The sequence below is a fragment of the Gopherus flavomarginatus genome, chromosome 1, assembly GCF_025201925.1.
Source record: "Gopherus flavomarginatus isolate rGopFla2 chromosome 1, rGopFla2.mat.asm, whole genome shotgun sequence".
NCBI classification, from domain to species: domain Eukaryota; kingdom Metazoa; phylum Chordata; order Testudines; family Testudinidae; genus Gopherus; species Gopherus flavomarginatus.
Genome location: NC_066617.1, coordinates 230,657,857 through 230,678,570, shown reverse-complemented (window position 1 = coordinate 230,678,570; position 20,714 = coordinate 230,657,857). Strand labels below are relative to the sequence as shown.

The 20,714-nt window shown below is 43.0% G+C and overlaps 1 protein-coding gene across 4 annotated transcripts in view; it reads right to left on the bottom strand.

Annotated features, from left to right (window-relative positions):
- Nucleotides 1–20,714, bottom strand: part of CTPS2 (CTP synthase 2) — a 165,507-nt gene that overhangs the window by 107,701 nt on the left and 37,092 nt on the right. For all 4 annotated transcript variants that reach the window (XM_050963699.1, XM_050963701.1, XM_050963700.1 and 1 more), the window contains 4 exons: nt 20,074–20,186; nt 19,062–19,145; nt 13,190–13,270; nt 8,826–8,977 (listed from right to left, as the gene is read on the bottom strand). In XM_050963699.1, coding sequence (XP_050819656.1) covers nt 8,826–8,977; nt 13,190–13,270; nt 19,062–19,145; nt 20,074–20,186 — 430 coding nt within the window. The remainder of the gene's footprint in view (nt 1–8,825; nt 8,978–13,189; nt 13,271–19,061; nt 19,146–20,073; nt 20,187–20,714) is intronic.

The window sequence follows — 20,714 nt, the reverse complement described above, 5'->3', positions numbered from 1 at the left end:
CTGACAGAGGGGAAGGAGGGTGGGATGTGGAATAGACATGAGCAACACATCTCAAAGAACACCAGTTACGGAAAAGGCAACTGTCTTTTGTTCTTCGAGTGATTGCTCATGTGTTTTCCACAATAGGTGATTCCAAGTGATTGGAGGTGGGTAGGAGTTCATAAATTCTCGGGATGGAGCACAGCCCTGCCGAACCTGACGTCCTCCCTGGTCTGGGAGACAATCACATAATGTGAGGTGAATGTGTGAACTGAAGATCATGTGGCAGCCCTGCAAATGTCCTGAATGGGGACATGGGCTAAAAAGGGAGCAGACGAGGCTTGTGCCCTAGTCAAGTGTGTCCTCACAATCGATGGTGGAGGGATTCCCGCCAGGTCGTAACAGGTGATCCAGTTGCAGGTGATCCAGTTGGAGAGCCGCTGAGTGGAGATCAGCCGACCCCTCATATGTTCGGCCAAGGTGATGAACAGCTGAGAAGGCTCCTGAATGGCTTAATCCGCGCCAGGTAAAAAGCCAGAGCCCATCTCACATCCAGCTTGTGGAGGTGGCGCTCCTCGCCGGATGCATGGGGCAGAGGATCGGCAGGAAAATGTCCTGACCCATGTGGTAGGTGGAGACCACCTTTGGGAAGAACGAAGGATGTGGGCAGAGCTGGATCTTGTCCTTATGGAAAACCGTGTATGGGGGCTCGGAAGTCAGGGCCCTGAGACCCACCTGCCTGACGTAATCGCCACCAGGAAAGGTGCGACCAGGAGCACGTAGCTAGTGTCTCAAACGTTAGCCGGGCCAGCACCAAGTTCAGGCCCCACTGCAGGACTGGATGCCTAACATACGGGAAGAGACGATCCAATCCCTTAAGGACTCTGCCAGTTATAGCATGGGAGAATACCGTGTGCCCCTGCACTGGTGGGTAGAAGGCCAATATGGCCGCCAAGTGCACCTTGATGGATGAGGGTGCCAGGCCCTGGGCTCTAAGGTGAAGGAGGTAGTCCAAGATGAGCTGGATCGGGGCAGCCACGGGAGAAACGCCCCGCTCAGCTGCCCATCAGGATCACTTTGCCAAGTAGGCTCGGCGCATGGAGGGTTGCCTGCTTTCCAAGAGGACATGCAGAACCCCTTCCGAGCACGTCCTTTCCTCCCAGCCTAACCACTGAGCAATCATGCGTGACATGGAGCTGCTACGTTGGGGTGGAGGAGGTGGTCCTGGGAGAGCAGGTCCAGGCGGGACAGTAATGGCCACGATGGGGCAACCACCAGGCTCGTGAGGGTTCCACACCAATGCTGCCTGGGCAATCAGGAAGACACAGGCCCTGTCCGTCTTTATCTTTTCCAGGACCTTGACAATCAGCAGGAATGAGGAGGCCTAGAGAAACTGGCCTGACCAGGACAGGAGGAAGGCCTCGGAGATAGCGCCCCGTCTGAGCGCCCCCCACAAAACCGAGAATAGCAACGGTTCTGCCAAGCCACGAACAGGTCCACCTGAGGAGTTCCCCTGGAACACAGTTCTTGGAAAAGTCTGTGCACCATCTCTGGTGAAGAGGCCACTCATGCTGAGAGGCGAAATCCCTGCTCAAGTGATCTGCCCACATCCAACACTGTCTGCAGGGTTGCCTTGGCAGTGCTATACCCTCCTCCACCAGAGCTTTGAACTCCTTCCTATCATGCTCCTGGAGGGAGTCCTCGAGCCTCATAGATTGAATTCAGGCCGGACCAAGAGAGCCTGATGGTTCGCCACCCATAACTGGAAGCTTGAGGACAAATACATTTTTCTCTCAAATGAATCCATCCTCCTTGAATCTCTATTTTTCGGAGTGGGGGCTGGTTGGCGCTGCCGCTCCCTGTGGTTGACCAACTCAACCACCAGAGAGTTAGGAGCAGGGAGGGTGTATAGGTATTCATGTCCTTTGGTGAACACAAAATACTTGCATTCCACTCTCTTAGCGATGGGGGCTGATGAGGCTGGGGTTTGCCACAACGTATTTGAAATTTGCGCCACCCCTACGTGGAGTGGCAAGGCCACCCTACCCAGTACCGAGGGGGACAGGACGTTAAAAAGGGAGTCTGAGGGCTCCTCCACCTCCTCTGCCTGAATATTGAGGCTTGATGCCACCCTTTTCAATAGCTTTGAGTCCTCTGCAGGATGAAGGGGCTGTAATTGCCTCCTCAGGGGAGGATGAGGAGGCAGGCAAGATACTTTGCGTGTCCACTGGCATTGGAGGATCCACCACCTGGTCACTCTCCAGGCACAGCACCAAAGATGCACGTCCCACCGACTCCTTCCTCGGAGGCTGGGAGAGGGAGGCCGACGGCTGTTCCGAGGCTCTGGCCACTGAATGAGGCCTCACTGGGGGCTGTGTCAGGGGTCACAGTGCCCAGTGGTAGTACTGTGCTGTGGCACCGGCGGAATGGTTCGGTCTGGCTGGCCTAACCCATCGATGGACGACTACGAAGGGAGGCTGGGCTGATATACTGCCGCTGTTCCCGGACTGGGAGGAGCGGCGGCACCGGGAGCGGTGCTGACCTATGAGACCATGACCCTGACGTGGCAGAATGGCACCGATGGTAGCAACTGCTCCGCAGTCGGCTATGGGGAGTGGATCTGCAACAGCGAAGCGACGGCAACTGACACCCAGGGCTGCAGGAGTGGTGCCGTGGCGGGGTCCTGGAGCGAGACAACAAACGGGAAAGGAATCAACGTTCGTGTTGCAACCGGCTACAATGGCCCTCTGAGATGAGGACCTTCGGCATTATCTGACTCAGTCCTGCTGGTGTCCGCTCCTCGAGGACACCAACGCAAGGGATGGTTGGTGAGCAGCGAACGGTGTTGGGAACCAGTGACCGGTACCGAGTCGGGGGCGCCTGTGGAGATTCCAGTGGCAGCTTGCCTCTGGAGTGCAGGGCCAACATTGGTGGTGCTCCTGGTACTAGCATGGACATAACATCCCGGGCTGCTTGCAGGGCCTCTGGTGTGGAGAGCACCTGGACATCAGGGAAAACCTGCTCCGAATGGGCCGGGCTACTCTGCTTGAACCTGAGTTGGAAGCCTAGAGGCCAATGGGGACCGAGGACTGCCCAACACGGGTCTAGCCTCTCCCCCAGTCTTGCTCCGGTGCTGCAGCCGCAAAGGCCTCTTCTTAGCCTTTGCCTTAACCTTGATATGCCCCGCAGATGGGGAGAGGTGCCGACTGGTAGATGGTGCCGGGGGGTCACCACGCACTGACACCGCAGTACCTGGTGCCGACTCGGAGCGGCGTGCCAGAGTCAGGGTCAACTCCGACTCCATCAGGATGGCATGGAGCCTAATATCTCTCTCTCTCAGTCCAAGGCTTGAAAACTTGCAAATCTTGCAGCAACCACTGAGATGGGTTTCACCAAAACAGCATAAACAGTCTGCGTGCGGACTTAAAACCCGGGGCATGCCCCAGCCTGGGCACGCTAACTAAACTAAACTAAAACTAATCAAACTACTAACTACAGGTACCATACACTGAACGAAGAGTTCTGGGGACGAGCTGCAGCAAAGCTGGAGCAGAGCAGTTCCAAAGCACGTTCACTGGTGATAAAAAGGAACTGAGGTCGGGGGAGCGCACAGCTTATACTGCGCCATGGAGGCGCCACTCCAGGGGTCACTAGGAGCGCTCCCCTATGGGTACTCCTAGGGGAAAAACTTCTGACACCGGTGCATGTGGCAAGCACACACACCTATTGTGGAATACACATAAGCAATCACTCAAATTGTGCCACTGCACATGCACAGAATTTATGTCCCCTGCAGATGTCTTTGTTTCCCTGCAGAAAAATGACTTTCTGAGTGGGAAGCAAAGGGAAGCCACAAAAGCGGTCATGAAACCCTTCCCAGCAGTATATTTTGAGTGCCCAGGGCAGCCGGCAGAGAGGTATATCACTGTGGAGTTGAGGCAGGACTGGGGAAGACGTGGCTGGTGACTCCTACCCTGTACCGGGCTCAGCTGCTCGTCCTGGCTGGGCTCGGGAGGATGGGACTTCCTCTTCCCATGGCATCCGGGGTTGGGTCAGACCCACTCCCAGATTTCTCCCCCTGCTGTAGGAAGCTCTGCAAACTCTCCACCTCTTCATCTCCCCTCCTCACTTCCCGCACCCATTGCTCCTCAGCTGCAGGGGGTGGGATCATTGAACAGGGAGCTACTCTGTCATCCATACAATCCCCATGCATCCAGACCCCCTCATACCCAGACCCCTCCACCGAGCCTCACCCCCCCTGCACCCAGAACCCCCCCAACGAGCCCCACGCCCCCTGCACCCGGACAATCCCGATGAGCAACCTGCACCCAGATCCCCATCTCCCAAGCCCCAACCAGATGCACTTGGATCCCAACCCCACTGAGCCCCACTCCCCCAGCATTTGGACCCCCCACACCCAGACCCCCCTGCTAAGCTCTATCCTCACCCACATTCAGACCCTCCCCCTCCCGCTGAGCCCCAACCACCTTCACCAGGATCCTCCCGCAAAGTCCCATTACCGTTGCACCCAGAACCCCTCAACAAGCCCCTGTGCATCCAGATCCCCCCACACCCGGATCCCCCACTGAGCTGCCAGCACCCAGAACCCTCTCAACCCACACCTGGATTCCCCCCACACTAAGCCCCTCCACACTTGGATCCTGCCTTGCTGAGCCTGCCAGCCCACACCTGGTGCACCTGGCATGGAGGGGCAGGTCTCTGGAGTGTCTCTGGAGCAGGTCCGGTGCTTGCACTGTGTCAGGGTTGGGTGCAGCCTCACCACGGAGTCTGTGTTCCAGGAGCAGGGAGCTGCACAGTGATCTCCACCTCTGTGCAGCCAGTAGCCTGGCCACGCTGGAGCCTCCACATTTATTTGACAAATAAAATTTGCAGAATTTTGCAAAATTTTAAAACATTCTGCACCAAAAAAATTAAAATTCTGCCCACAATTCCCTCAGGAGTAATATATATTGTATTCTGTGTTGTAATTGAAATCAAAGTGCAGATTATTTTTTATTATAGATATCTGCACTGTAAAAATGATATACAAAAGAAATAGTATATTTCAATTCACCTCATAAAATACTGTAGTGCAATCTTTGTCGTGAAAGTGCAGCTTACAAATGTAGATTCTTTTTGTTACATAACTGCACTCAAAAACAAAACAATGTAAAACTTTAGAGCCTTCAAGTCCACTCAGTCCTACTTCTTGTTGAGCCAATTGCTAAGACAAACAAGTTTGTTTACATTTATGGGAGATAATGCAGCCCTCTTCTTATTTACAATGTGACCAGAAAGTGAGAACAAGCATTTGCACAGCACTTTTGTAGCCAGCATTGCAAGGTATTTACATGCCAGATATACTAAACATTTTTATGCCTCTTCATGCTTCGGCCACCATTCCAGAGGACATGCTTCCATGTTGATGATGCTCATTAAAAAAATAATGTGTTAATTAAATTTGTGACTGAACTTCTTGAGGGAGAATGGTATGTCTCTTGCTGTGTTTTACTCGCATTCTGCCATATATTTCATATTATAGCATTCTCAGATGATGACCCAGCACATGTTGTTCATTTGAAGAATACTTTCACTGCAGATTTGACAAAACACAAAGAAAGTATCAATGTGAGATTTCTAAGGATAGCTACAGCACTTGACCCAAGGTTTAAGAATCTGAAGTGCCTTCCAAAATCTGAGAGTGATGAGGTTTGGAGCATGCTTTCAGAAGTCTTAAAAGAGCAACACTCTGATGCGGAAACTACAGAACCTGTACCACCAAAAAAGAAAATCAACCTTCTACTGATGGCATTTGACTCAGATAATGAAAATGAACATGCATCAGTCTGCACTGCTTTGGATTGTTATCGAGCAGAACCTGTCATCAGCATGGACGCACATTCCCTGGAATGGTGGCTGAAGCATGAGGGGACATATGTATCTTTAGCGCATATGGCACGTAAATATCTTGCTATGGGTATGTCTACACTACGAGATTATTCCAATTTTACATAAACTGATTTTGCAAAGCAGATTGTATAAAGTCGAGTGCACGCAGCCACACTAAGCACATTAATTCGGTGGTGTGCGTCCATGGTGTGAGGCTAGCATCGATTTCTGGAGTGTTGCACTGTGGGTAGCTATCCCGTAGCTATCCCATAGTTCCCGCAGTCTCCCCCGCCCATTGGAATTCTGGGTTGAGACCCCAAGGCATGTTGGTGCAAAAACAGTCGCGGGTGATTCTGGGTAAATGTCGTCACTCATTCCTTCCTTCGTGAAAGCAATGGCAGACAATCATTTCGCGCCCTTTTTCCCTGGATTGCCCTGGCAGATGCCATAGCACAGCAACCATGGAGCCCATTCAGCTTTTTTTTACTGTCACCATATGTCTACTGGATGTTGCTAACAGACGCGGTACTGCAGTGCTACACAGCAGCATTCATTTGCCTTTGCAAAACAGCAGAGACGGTTATCAGCTGTTCTGTACCATCTGCCATGCCACTGTAAATTGGCGATCAGATGATGGTAATCGGTCATTCTGTACCATCTACTGCTGTCATGGGTGCCCCTGGCTGAGGTCGGCTGGGGGCGCAAAGACAAAAATGGGAATGACTCCCTGAGTCAATCTCTCCTTTATGGTATCTAAAAATAGAGTTAGTCCTGCCTAGAATATGGTGCAAGTGTACTACAGAACCAGTGTACCAGAGAACCAGAGAGCACAGCCGCTTCGTGTCAGATCCCGCAGAAATGATGAGCTACATGCCATTCTAGGGGGTGCCCCTGCAACAACAGCATCCGTTGCTTCCCTCTGCCCTCAACCCTCCTGGGCTACCGTTGCAGGGTCCCCCCATTTGTGTGATGAAGTAATAAAGAATGCAGGAATAAGAAACACTGACTTGTTAGTGAGATAAAATGAGGGGGAGGCAGCCTCCAGCTGCTATGATAGTTCAGGCAGGACATTAAATGGTGCGGGGGAGAGGAGCCCAGCATCCCGCTGCTATGATAGTCCAGGCAGTACAGAATCTTTTCTTTACACATGAAAGGGAGGGGGCTGATGGGGCTCAGCCCCCAGTTGCTATGATGAAGACGGTTACCAGCCATTCTGTACCATCTACTGGGAATGACCGGGAGTCATTCCTATTTTTAACCCAGGCGCCCCCGGCCGACCTCACCTGAGGCCAGCCAGGAGCACTCATGGGATGATGACAAGGATGGCTATCAATCCTTTTGTACGGTACCGTCTGCCACCGGGGAAGGGAAGGGAGAGGATGCTACTGTTCACTGCCGCTGCACCGTGTCTACCAGCAGCATACAGTAGACATAGGGTGACATTGAAAAAAGTCAAGAAACTATTTTTTTCCCTTTTCTTTCACGGGGGGGGGGGAGGGGAGTAAATTAACGAGCTATACCCTGAAACACCCCAGACAATGTGTTTGACCCTACAGGCACTGGCAGCTCAGCCAAGAACGCAAATACTTTTTGGAGACTGCTGGGGACTGTGAGATAGCTGGAGTCCTCAGTACCCTCTCCCTCCCTCCATGAGCGTCCATTTGATTCTTTGGCTTTCCGTTACGCTTGTCACACAGCACTGTGCTGTGGACTCTGTATCATAGCCTGGAGATTTTTTTCAAATGCTTTGGCATTTTGTCTTCTGTAACGGAGCTCTGATAGAACAGATTTGTCTCCCCTTACAGCGGTCAGATCCAGTATCTCCCGCATGGTCCATGCTGGAGCTCTTTTTGGATTTGGGACTGCATCGCCACCCGTGCTGATCAAAGCTCCACGCTGGGCAAACAGGAAATGAAATTCAAAAGTTCACGGGGCTTTTCCTGTCTACCTGGCCACTGCATCCGAGTTCAGACTGCTGTCCAGAGTGGTCACAATGGTGCACTGTGGGATACTGCCCAAAGGCCAGTACCGTCGATTTGCGGCCACACTAACCTTAATCCGATATGGTAATATCAATTTCAGCGCTACTCCTCTCGTCGGGGAGGAGTATAGAAACCGGTTTAAAGAGCCCTTTATATCGATATAAAGGGCCTCGTTGTGTGGACGGGTGCAGCGTTAAATCGGTTTAACGCTGCTAAAATCGATGTAAACGCGTAGTGTAGACCAGGAGTTACAACAGTACCATGAGAATGCCTGTTCTTACTTTCAGGTGACATTATAAACAAGAAGTGGGCAGCATTATCTCCTGCAAATGTAAACAAACTTGTTTGTCTGAACAATTGGCTGAACAAGAAGTAGGACTGCGTGGACTTCCAGGACATGCAAAGTTTACATTGTTTTATTTATGAATGCAGGTTTTTTTTACATGATTCTAAATGTGTAAGTTCAACTTGCATGACAAAGAGATTGCACTACCGTACTTGTATTAGATAAACTGAAAAATACTATTTATTTTGGTTTTTTACAGTGCAAATACTTGTATCAAAAATAAATATAAAGTGAGCACTGTAAACTTTGTATTCTTTGTTGTAATTGAAATCAATATATTTTAAAATGTAGAAAGCATCCAAAATATTTAAATAAATGGTATTCTACTATTGTTTAATAGTGCAAGTAATCGCACAATTAATCACAATTTTTTTAATTGTGCGATTAATTGTGATTAATTTTTTAATTGCTTGACAGCCCTAATTCTAACAAATGTTTCTTTTCTAAAAATAAGATGAAATAAAAAACATACACGTTTTTAAACACAGAGAACCATAGCCTCAGCAGGCATAAGTCAGCGTTGCTACTCTGACTACAGTGGAACTTTATGCCAATTGAGGACCTGACCCAGAGTCTTATATTCATAATGATTTTAAAACTTTGAGAAAACATAACAGGAGTTACAATACCTGTCTGCCATTTTCTTCCATTTGAAAAGAAGATCACTTGGTTGGTCATCAATAGGTAGGTTTAATCTCTGTTTAAAATATTTAATAATGCCTTGTTCTTCCAAAAGGATTGGCACTCGGTAAGTGGAAGAAACATCATGGATAAATATCACCTAGTAAATAAATTGTGATTATGAACAAAAATTGGTCTTCTAAATACTTGCATACGAAATGTAAAAGCTAAGGAAATTCATACCCACAGAACAAATGTAATTCAATACATATACTTTGCCCATATACTAAAATTAGATAAAGCAACATAATCAATGTTTAATGTCCCTCTCAATCACTTATCTGTAAAAAGCTATTTAAAGTATAAAGATGATTCCCTCAATGTTTGCCTTTTTTAGCCCACCAGAGTAGTGGACAAGCTATGTATTATTATTATTTATTATTTGTATTACCATAACACCTCAGAGGCCTAATCATGGACTAGGACTGTGCTCGGTGCTGAAGAAAATGCTTCACTGTGACACAGGCCTCAGTCCTATGAACATACATGTGAGTAGTGCCATTGAGGTCAGTGGTGCTGCTCACGTGTGTTTGCAGAATCTGGATGTAAACATATTTGTGTGTTTTAAAATATTAATACAAAGATATGACAAGAAGTCACTGAGATTAAGCTGGTTTTCCTTTTTAACAAAACGAACATTGTAGTATATTTATTGTTTGAAGAAAGAACATGAATGGAGCCTGCTTCCTATTTGCAGAGAAAAGCTCTCTCCTGGGAGCCTAAGGAGTTAATGGTGTTTCCAATAATGGAGGGTTTTCTTAACCACACTATATTCTGCAATCAAATGGCAGACGTTCCAATTCAAAAATATATTTATTAATGCATCCTCATGTCATAAACAGACAGTCCAGGGTTAATTCCTCTTTTAAAGGGTTAATTCCTCTGTAAAGGGTTAAGAAGTTCACATAGCCTAGCTGACACCTGACCAGAGGAACCAATGGGGGGACAAGATGTTTTCAAAGAGGGAGGAGGGAAATCAGTCTTTTGTCTGTTCAAAAAAGTTTGTGTTGGAGTGAAGGATCCAGGAATCAGCCATCTAACATTTCTTAAAAGTCGTAAGTGTTTAGAGAAGGAATGTATTAGATTATGTTTATTTTCTTTTGTGACTTAGTTTTGCATAAGAGAGAGAATCAAATTGGATGTCTTTGTGTAAACTAAGGTTTTTGCCCAGAGGGACCTCCTCAGTGTTTTGAAGCTGTTGTCTGTGAGAGTAGCTTGCATGCTAATCTCACAGAGGTATTCCTTTCACCCTTTTCTTTAATTAAAAGCCTTCTTTTAAGAACCTGATTGATTTTTCCTTGTTTTCAGATCCAAGAGTTTTTTGGATCTGGGCTCACCAGGAATTGGTGGGAGGTGAATCAACCTCAATCCTGCCACGAAAAGGAGGATAAAGACTGGAGAAATATTTGGGGGGGAAGACAAGGTTTCCAAATGACTCTCCCATAAACATTTGTTTAAATCATTTGGTGGTGGCAGCTACTTGATTTAAGCTGCTAAATAAGCTTAGGGTTTATCTCATGCAGGTCCCCACATCTGTACCCTAAAGTTCAGGGTGGGGGTGACACCTTGACACCTCAATATAAAGTGTGTCCCCACTGTCAATAATTAAGCTCACTACATTGAGCCTGCAGGAAATTGTGGAATCTGAAGTCCTGAGTATGAATCTATATGCCCTCTCTTGATGTCATGTATGGAGATCTGTTTGATAAGGAATGGCTACTTACCCCATAGTAACTGCAGTTCTTCAAGATGTTGTAGTCAGTGTGGATGCCACTGTAAGAGGGCATGTGTCTCATGCATGGGATAGCAGAGTTTTTTGACTAGCTATGTCCTTCACGGCTGTGCCTGCACTCTGTGCTTTCTTGTGTACCCATACAAGGACCCAAAGGTTGGGGCAACTGCAACTCTCCCTCAGTTCCCTCACAATTCAAAGCTCGTATTAGCCAGGGACTCAAAAAAAAAAAAAAAAGGGACGGAGGGCAGGTCATGGCATCCACATTGATGACCTCTCAAAGAACCACTGTTACTGTAGAGTAAATAACCATTCTTTCTCCTGTGACTATGTGTCAGCGTGGATCCCACTGTAGGTGACCAGCAAGCAGTAACCTCTCTGGATGGTAGGAGTGAGAAGTTTCAGCTGCATCAGTTAAACAGCAATCTTCTCCCAAAGTTGGGATCTGGCTGCCATGTCAAGGATATAATATTTAAACAAAAGTCAGTGGGTTGATTCAGGTTGCAGCCTGGCAGACCTCAGAGACTGAAAGAGATGCTGGAAACTTGCTGCCTTTGCCTGTGGTGAAGTGCGTCTTGAATTTGAGAGGGAGAGACTCATCAGCCATCTGATAGCAGGTGGAAATGCACTTTGTGATCCACTTAGAAAGTCTCTGTGACAAGATGGCTTGACCTTTTGATAGGCCAGAAACGTCCAGAGGTTTGGATTCAGCCTGAAAGGCTTGGTCCTGTTAAGGTCACTGAGCAAAGCCCTGGATACATCCTAGTATACAGCTTCTTTTCTCCTAGAGTCGAATGTGGCTTGGAGAAGAAGACTGGTAGGGTGACTAATTGGTTCAAGTGAAATTCTAAGACTCCTTTAGAGATGAACTTGGGGTGTGATTTCAACACCACTTTATTGCTATGGAAGGATGTGAAAGGCAGTCCAGCTATGAGAGCTTAGAACTCACTGACACTCTGCACTGAGGGATGGTCACCAGAGACTCCATCTTGATGGTAGGTGGTGTAATGAGCAATCCAACAGTGTTTTAAAAGGAGGCTCCATAAGTTTTTAGGTGGATAATGCTGAGGTCCCACATAGTCGTTGGTGTCTAACCAGAGCTTAAGTATTAAGGAGGCCCTGGAGGAATTTCAGTACTGTCAAATGAGAGAAGTTAAGAGTATGACTGTACCAGATTATGGCACACCAATATGGCTGCAAGGTGAAACCTGAGAGTGTAAAATGCTTGAGCTGCATGCTTCAGGAGCAACATATAGTTGAGAATCTTCAGTGCCAGGTCCTCAACTGGGTCCATATTGTTTTGGGCTTCCCACACAGAAAATCTTTTTCATTTTGGGACATAAGTCTTCATGGTGGAAAGTTTCCAGCTCTGTCTGAGAATTTATTGAATCATAGGGAGCAGTCTCTGCAAGTAGTGCTCAACCAGCCGACCACCAAGCTATCAGGTGCTATGACTGTGAGTCTGGGTGCAGTATCTGACCTTGGTTCTAAGATGATATGTGTTTAGTAGGTTAGGAGCTGGCTAAGAGGCCACTTCAAACATCTACAATAGATCTGACACCAGAACTGTCTCATCCAGTAAGAGGCTACAGGGATGATCACAGCCTGGTCACATCTAATCTTGGATATTCCCCTGGGAATCAGAGGAATCAGCAGAAAGGCATATAGAGGCCTCAAGGCCATTGAAGAATCATGGCATCTAGTAATGAGCCTCAGCTGACTCCCTCCTCTCTGGAGCAGAAGTCTGAGCCAGGAGTGGTAAGCAGGAACTGAGGGAAGGTTCTAGCCACTCTGGCCCTTATGCTCTCATGAGGCAGCACTGGGCACATACATGGCTCCGACCAACACTGCTATTCAAACAAATTCCAGTCTCATATGCATCAAGTGCATGCACACCTACCAGTGAGTCATACTGACACACTCGGAGAAGAACTGTGGTGTCTACACGAGCCATATATGAATCTACTATGTTTGTTAACATGTAAAAGCTTTAATATTGGATAGTATTTGCATGTTCATTTTGGTGTATTGAAGAGCCACTGACAATTTAGTCACTGTTAATAGTGCTGTTATAAAAAGTTTACGGAGAATTAATAACTAATGTAAATGTTATATGCCCATTAGAGACATAAAGAGGATGCTATACATTGTTACAGATGCATCAGTATTATCATGAACCATGGTTTCAAGCAACCTTCTGAAGTATTGTTCTAACAATTTATAACAACTGATTAAACATGTATTCAAAATGTATTAATTCTTAACCCTTTATAAACAAACAAACAATCTATAATTGGATCCTTTGCAGTAAGTGTGACCAAATTAGTAAAGGCTATTTGACATACCAATATTAACATGTAAACAATATCCAGTACTTTTGAGTAGTTTATATTTTATATACTGACTATTTTATATTTCATCATATAATTGCTTGCAATTTAAAAATCAGTGGATTATTGAAACAAGTATTTCTTGGAGATTAAAAACAGAAATACATTCAGATATTTAAGGTGTATAGAACTAGAAAAATCATGATTGCATAGTTTGAGAAAAAAAGAGATGAAGTCTGAAAGTACAAACCTGTTCAGGTTCCACATGGCAAAACATGGAAATCTTTTCCTTCACAGCCATTTCTATAGGCTTTGTACTTCTGCAGACTATCTGTCAAAATACATCATATATAAATCATAAATAAGAAGTGTAGAAAAATAAGATAGGAAAAAACTAAGTAAATGGAAGCTCTTCAACATTAATCATAGAAAAGATTGATCTCTCAAGAAACAACAGCCTGGACAAATAATTTTTTCCTGGGAGTTCTACAATATATCATAACTCACATAAATATCTGTGACGTTGCACTCTATATGATTTTATGAAAATATGCTAATGAGTTTAAATATAATGTAACTGGAATATGCTTCATGCAAAAGGTCTCTTGTAAGGTATCATTACAAAGCTTATAATCTACTGAGTGTGGTCATCCTATTTATATAAATGTATCACTCTTGTATCTGAACATATGAAATATAAATTTGAGCACCTATTGTAATTATGCAAAATTTGGCCATTAATGGTGGTTTGGAATCTTGATGACTCCCATTAATCAAGACAATTGTCTGCAGATGGCTCAGATTTACCTGTAAGTCTCCTTGTATACCTGTGTGCTGACAAGTGGGCAATGAAGTCTTACAGTGACATGTGATCATGTCACCTGAACTGAAATCCATCTTTAACCTGGTGCTTTTCCACTGAGGAGGAGGGGGTGGGAACCCAGAGAGAGATAAAGGATTCCCACCTTATGTAAAAGATATCTAAATGGGTGGAACAGAACAAAAGGGGCAGCCATCATGAGGAATCCCCTAGCTACCACCTTGGCTGGAACAAGGGCTGTACCAGGGGAAAGGACTGTGCCCAGACTAGTAAGGTGTCCAGTTTGTGAAAGAGACTTATTGAAACATCTCAGGGTGAGATTTTATGTGTACTCAGTTGTATTACTGTATTAGGCTTAGATTTGCATTTTTTATTTTGTTTCACTTGGTAATTCACTTTGTTCTGTCTGTTACTACTTGGAGCCACATAAATCCTACTTTCTGTATTTAATAAAATCACTTTTTACTTATTAATTAACCCAGAGTATGTATTAATACCTGGAGGGGGAAGGGCAAACAGCTGTGCATATCTTTCTATCAGTGTTATAGAGGGCAAACAATTTATGAGTTTACCCTGTATAAGCTTTATACAGGGTAAAATGGATTTATTTGGGGTTTGGACCCCATTGGGAGTTGGACATCTGAATGTTAAAGACAGGGCCACTTCTGTAAGTTGCTTTCAGTTAAGCCTACAGCTGTTAGAGGATGTGGTTCACATCCTGGGTCTGGGTTTGCAGCAGGCTAGCGGGTCTGGCTCAAACCAGGCAGGGCACTGAAGTCCTAAACTGTCAAGGCAGGAAAGCAGGGGTAGAAGTAGTCTTGGCACATCAGTTGGCAGCTCCCAAGGAGGTTTCTGTGATCCAACCCATCACAATACCATTTAACAAGAGATAGCTACATCAGATCTCCACCAACATATCTTTACCTTTATTCACCTACTTTCCTGTTGTCTACTTTTTATATTTCCATTGCTTCCTCTGCTTACAACGCTACCTCTCTCCCCTCCTCCTCAATTCCCCACTTCTTCCTGACCCTACTCTTTATTCTTTCATGCTTTACTCATTTACTCTTCAGGTACCATTTAAGTAACACACCAAAGAGCAAAGAATAAGGAGAGTCAAAAGATACATTATCATCAAGTTTGTTGTGCTTTTCTCAGTTATCCTTTGTTTATTTACATGACTTTCTTTATCTTTCAAGTACCTTAACAGTACCTTTTGGTTTGTTTGTCATTTACTTGACTGCTGCCCAGTGGACCTGGGAGCTGCTCTGTGTCTCTGGAAGAGAAGATCGATAGACCAAAGAGAGGAGTTTCTTTTCTTTTTTAACTTTCCAGTTTCCTTTTTCTGATGTATTTATATCTGTGAATCCTTTGTGCTGAAAGCAGGACATTTGGGAATTTGTGGAAATATTTGCAATTTTTACCAAGAAAGAATTTTTTTTTCCAGGACAGATGCTAAGTGATTAATTTCTCAGTTATTATTTATGTTACAATAGCATGTAGGAGCCCTAGTCTCCATGACGTCAGCCACTGTACGAACACAGAATGCCTTTCCTGCCTGTTTCTGATTTGTTTGTGTGCAAGTGCTGATTATATTTTTTAAAGCCTTTTTGTTCAGTAAACTTGCTCTTACTCCTTGATCACTTTGCTAAGTAAAAGAATGCATGCCAACTAAATTTTATTTCTCCTACCCTCAAAATAGGTACTCCAGTATGGAAAAATGTAATGCAAACCATAAAGAAAGAACTAGTGCAAGTGCTAATCATTAAAGAAGAATTATACAAGTAATTTTTAAATTCCCTTTACCTAAATGTGGGTGAATATCCAGTTACACTTATAAATTGACTACTGTCTTGGAAAAAGGCTTTATCAACTATGACAATGTGTGTTCAAGACATTACAGAGAAGTCTACAATTCTTAACACACAGCTTCAAAGTGGGTGACACCAGGAGTTGAGGGTTGTCTGCATGCTGCGGTAAAATTATTGCTAATGGAGTCATAAAAGTTAAATGCATCAGCAATAGCAGGAAATAAAAAACTATAGTAACAACTGCTGGTTTATATTTCCCAAAACAATAAAATACAGGTGCACAGTAGGAATTATATAATTCAAGGAGGCAGCATTGGCAACCAGACAAGATATAATTTTTCAAGACGTCATGAGAGAGTCCCTTGGATGTATAGACATTGTGCATGCAAACAGACATTTTTCAAAGCTCATTAGCTTAGAAGAAGAAGACTACTCCTCTGTTTGAGTGGTCAACAGCTACAGACAGTAGGAAAAATATTGTTCTTATGCCTAAACTCAGGATATGGGAAACTACATTAATCTGTTTTCCTTTCATTCCACACTCAAAAATTAATAGTTTTTAAAAGTCTAATTTTCAAAATAAAGCACAGGCAATTACTTTAACTGTCTCCAGAAATCAGGTACCTATTTTGTGTCTGAAGTTAATTACATGCCACAGAGTTTGAAATTTAGGCCCTAAATCTTATGAGTTAAAACTCTGAGTCAAAAACCAGTTAAGGTTACTAAGTCACAACAGTGTGGTTACCTGTCATGTCCTTTACAAAACTGAGGATGTTGCAGTTACAATGAAGGGGTTTTTGATAACTGAATTCTAATGGTTGTTAAGCCAGCCTACAGTGAAAATACAGGCACTGTTTTTTTAAATAGTGAAAACTGAAATAAAGCAAAGAAATGAGTAGCTAAGGTAATAAATCTTACCTAACCTACATATAACTATAGATATTATCATTATCAGATGGCAAACAATGCACCACAATGAAACAACCTTAATGCCAATCTATGGATTGTTTGACTTCTTTTATTTATACATTTGACTTACGTATTTTTATTAGCTTGATTTCAGTAGCTAAATATTTTCTTTGAATAGATATTTTTAAATAGAAAATATTGGTTAATATATTTATCCATTAACAGTAAAAAATCCTGGTACAGTGCCTATAATTGCTTTTTTCTTGATAGTAGTGTGTATGTAGTTTAATATGAAAATTATGTAATGTTATGAATGTATGATAAAACTAAGTAGGTAGTCTTGCATTACAGGCTTATTGATATGGATCATTAAAGTGTATGCAGAGAATTGTTTCCTTTTCAAAACTGTATCATACTGTTTATTTTTCGAGTTTCCTAATGACAGAACAGTATTTATTTTGAGTAAGTATTAGGGTTGCTAGGTGATAATTATATAGGGTTTTTTTTAATTCTTGACAATGCTCATGTGTTTGTTTATTATACGTAGAGGTGAATTCACTGTGACTTGGTCTCAACTGTTGTTTTTAAAGATTACTCTTAAATTTTGGAATTTGCCAGTGTGTGTTTTCTTTGGGGTTGGTTTGTTTTTGTTTTTTTGCATCTTACATTTCTTCCTTTGTTTCAGAAAATAGACAGTATTTTAATTTTTTTTAACAAACAGTATTCAGTCTTACCACATTTAAACCATTCAGGTGATTTATGAAATATAATTTTAAAATTTGTTATAGTTAGTATGGACAACTGATTCCCCCATACATACAAATATTAACATTTTTATAATAAACCACCAAAACATATTTATTTTAATGAGTTATAAAAAATATATTCATTCATTTTATGAGGCAATCACTGCTGGATAGGAGGCTTCTAATTTGTAGAAATTAAGGTAATCGGAAAGTCCATTTTCATTACTGGATTTTAGAAAAGAAAATTGGCAAAGTTTAATAAGTCTGCCACAAGTACATTGTTGATAGCAGGAACACTCCATGGGAGTTCTGTCTGGGAAAGGCATGAAGGGCCAGGCTTTCAAAGTGCTGGCAGATTAATTAATTTTGCAGTGTTCATTAGTGAGATTATTGATTTACCTGTGATAGGAACAAAATTCAATATCTTTGTTCTACCAAATTACACTTAATTGGTATTCCGAACATGAGGATGTAATTTATGACTGAAGCAGTAGCATTTAACTAGAAGAACATATGGACTAAAAAGTTATATCTCTTGGAAAGGTTCAGGAAAAAGAAAATTTACAAAAGAAAGGCAGAACACAATATTACTTGTGTACATTGTCGTTGTATAATAACATAATTATACCAAACAGCAGAATTGTGTATCTTACTAGGGGCTTGATACTGCAAGATACTACACACTCCTGTGAAGTGCTAAACAGCTTCAATTCCCAACAGAGTCAGTGGAGGGAGGGAGCTCAGGCCATTAAGGGAATGCCCAGCACCTTGCAGAGCTGAACCCTTAGAGCTATATTATGGTTTTGCCCAGAGCTCCAAGCAACGGGTTGCTACTAGAGCAGACCAGGAAGCAGATTCTGGCTCAGATCATGGCAATCTGTCTCCCCTCTGCTCCAAACAAAGTACCCCATGATAGGCTTCTATGCAGTGCAGTATATTTTATTTGGAAAACAAGCATATCTTTGCTAGTTAGTGTGCTGGCCTCTTCTGCATACGGTGGCTCTTTGGAGCCTGCTTTCCACCTCAAGCTTCACCTGTGATACTGGTGGCCAGGCTGAGAAAATAATCCGACACCTTTGCACATTCATTCACACATTTTATAGTTAAACTGCTTGTCTGAACATCCATATTTTAATTGGATATATATTTTCAAATGACGGATTATTTTTCTGAATTCATTAGTAAAACTGATGATACAGCCTCACATTCCAAGAATTCCTCTCAGAATACATCCAACCTTAACCCTAGATTTTTAAAGGCATGTATAGAGATTTTGCTATAAGACTCTTAAATGGGAAGTGCATATCTAGACCCCCATGATATTTGAGGGATTAAAGTACATTGACATTCAGTACATTTTTGTCATTTAATTTCTTTGGCTTTTAGTACACTGGTATGGTTCAAGTTGCTTCCTTCCCCTCCCTCATAAGGGCTTGTCTACACTTGAAATACTACAGCAGCAACAGCTGCACCACTGCAGCTGCACGGCTGTAGCACTTCAAAGTAGACACTACCTCTGACAACAGGAAGTATTCTCTCACTGGCATAGGTAATCCACCTCCCTAGTAGGTGGTAGCTAGATCAACAGAATAATTCTTCTATTGATATAGCACTCTCTATACTATGGGTTAAGTCAGCTTAAATACACCGCTCAGAGATGTGGTTTTTTCATACCCCTGCACGACAGTTAAACCAACTTAATTTTCTAGTGCAGACCTGGCCTAAGACAGATTCCCTTTCAGAGTAGAAAGAACTGGAGCCTTATGCTTTGAATTATTTACATGCACCAATACATCTAAATGACCTATAAACACAGATTTTATCATAGAAACTTACCAGATCTGGAGACAAACCTAGGCCCCTCAGCGCTCGAACACTGTTCTGTGTAGGTTTTGTTTTCTGTTCTCCAGTAGCATTAGGCTGGAAACATATATTTTAAAGGCTGAAACAGAACTCAGTTCTAGTATCAGGACAATTATAGTTAAAAACAAAGAAATGTCAGTGAAAGAAAGGATATTGACAAGGAGAAAAAAGTATGCATCAAAGCAAAGCACAATATGTTAGAATGGAGAATAGTAACACTGTATTATTGCATGTATTAGAAACCCTGTGGAATTTCCAGCCAAACAGCACTAATTGAGGCCAACCGTCTCTTTTACATCAGTATAGAGAGAGAACTGAGACAGAACTGAGGAGGAGAAATGTCCAAAACTAAACTTTCTGTGGTAGCTTGGAAACTCCACAAAACAGTGCCACACCTTCAGTGACCTTCCACAAGTGGAACTGATTGGAATTTAGTACACAACTCTGTCCTCAAATATACCCATTCAACTGCCAGTGAAATTATCTGTAAATGGGTTAATGTAAATCAGGACAGAATATGCTCCTTTTTATCTATATAGATAATCCAAAAGAAATTCTGGAAAATATGGTGGTATTGTCAGTACCCCACATCTATCTTCCAAAAACTTGCCTATGAATATTTACAACTTTAAAAAAAAACTTCTAATCTATTTTTTGGCGTAAAAGTTATGGGTAGATAGAACACAAAATTTTCAGCATTATAAAGCAGATGTAACCTTACAGATGAGTTAGTATTATTAGTCTTCACTCACATTACCTGGAATACTAAAGGGAGACTATCAAAGAATATTGGGTGAAATCCTGGTTCCAGTAAAATCAACGGCAAAACTCCCACTGGCTTCAGAGGAGCAAAGATTTTAGCTATTGTCTCTTTAAGCTTTAAAACATATGACTCCCTCCACTACAACTCTTGAAAAAATTATATAGAATGCAGTACATGGCAAAACTTAACTGAAAATTGAAATATATGATCTTACTAACTTACCTGTGGTACAAGGCTAACATGGATATTGCAGAAGTTTTCTCTTTTTGCCTTAAACTGGAACTGTCTGAATGCCTCAACAAATGGCATTCCTTCAATGTCTCCAATAGTTCCACCTAGCTGAAAAAGAAGGCCCAGAATTTACTACTGCTCTAACAATTAAAAAAATAAATTTCTACTCTGTGTGAGCCTTGAAAATTTCAACTGCTCATCTCAGTTGTGCATGTTGTAAGAGGGAGAATGAATGAAGTATGGTTCTGAAGGTACATCTTGTATCATTACATGGGCCATTTCACGTGGAAAACTTTACTCATTTTCAATGCTGTTTTTACTCATTTTCAATGCTGAGGGCATAGTTTTCCACAAGAATAAGTCTGTTACCACTGAAAACTATATGCTTTATATACAATTTTCAGCATCTTGAAGACACTTGCTTTCTTGAATCAAGTAGTAGGGAACAAGTTATCAATACAGTAAACTGCAATTTGGTAAATGAGAATGAAAATGTTTTTAGTTTCCTGTTTTCTAAATTAATAACAAATGCGGGAAACGTGAAAAGGGCATAGCTCTACAATGGGATAAACTGCACGTCACCAGTTTGGCATCCTGGTAAAAGCAGAAATAATTAGAAACATGTTATGCCA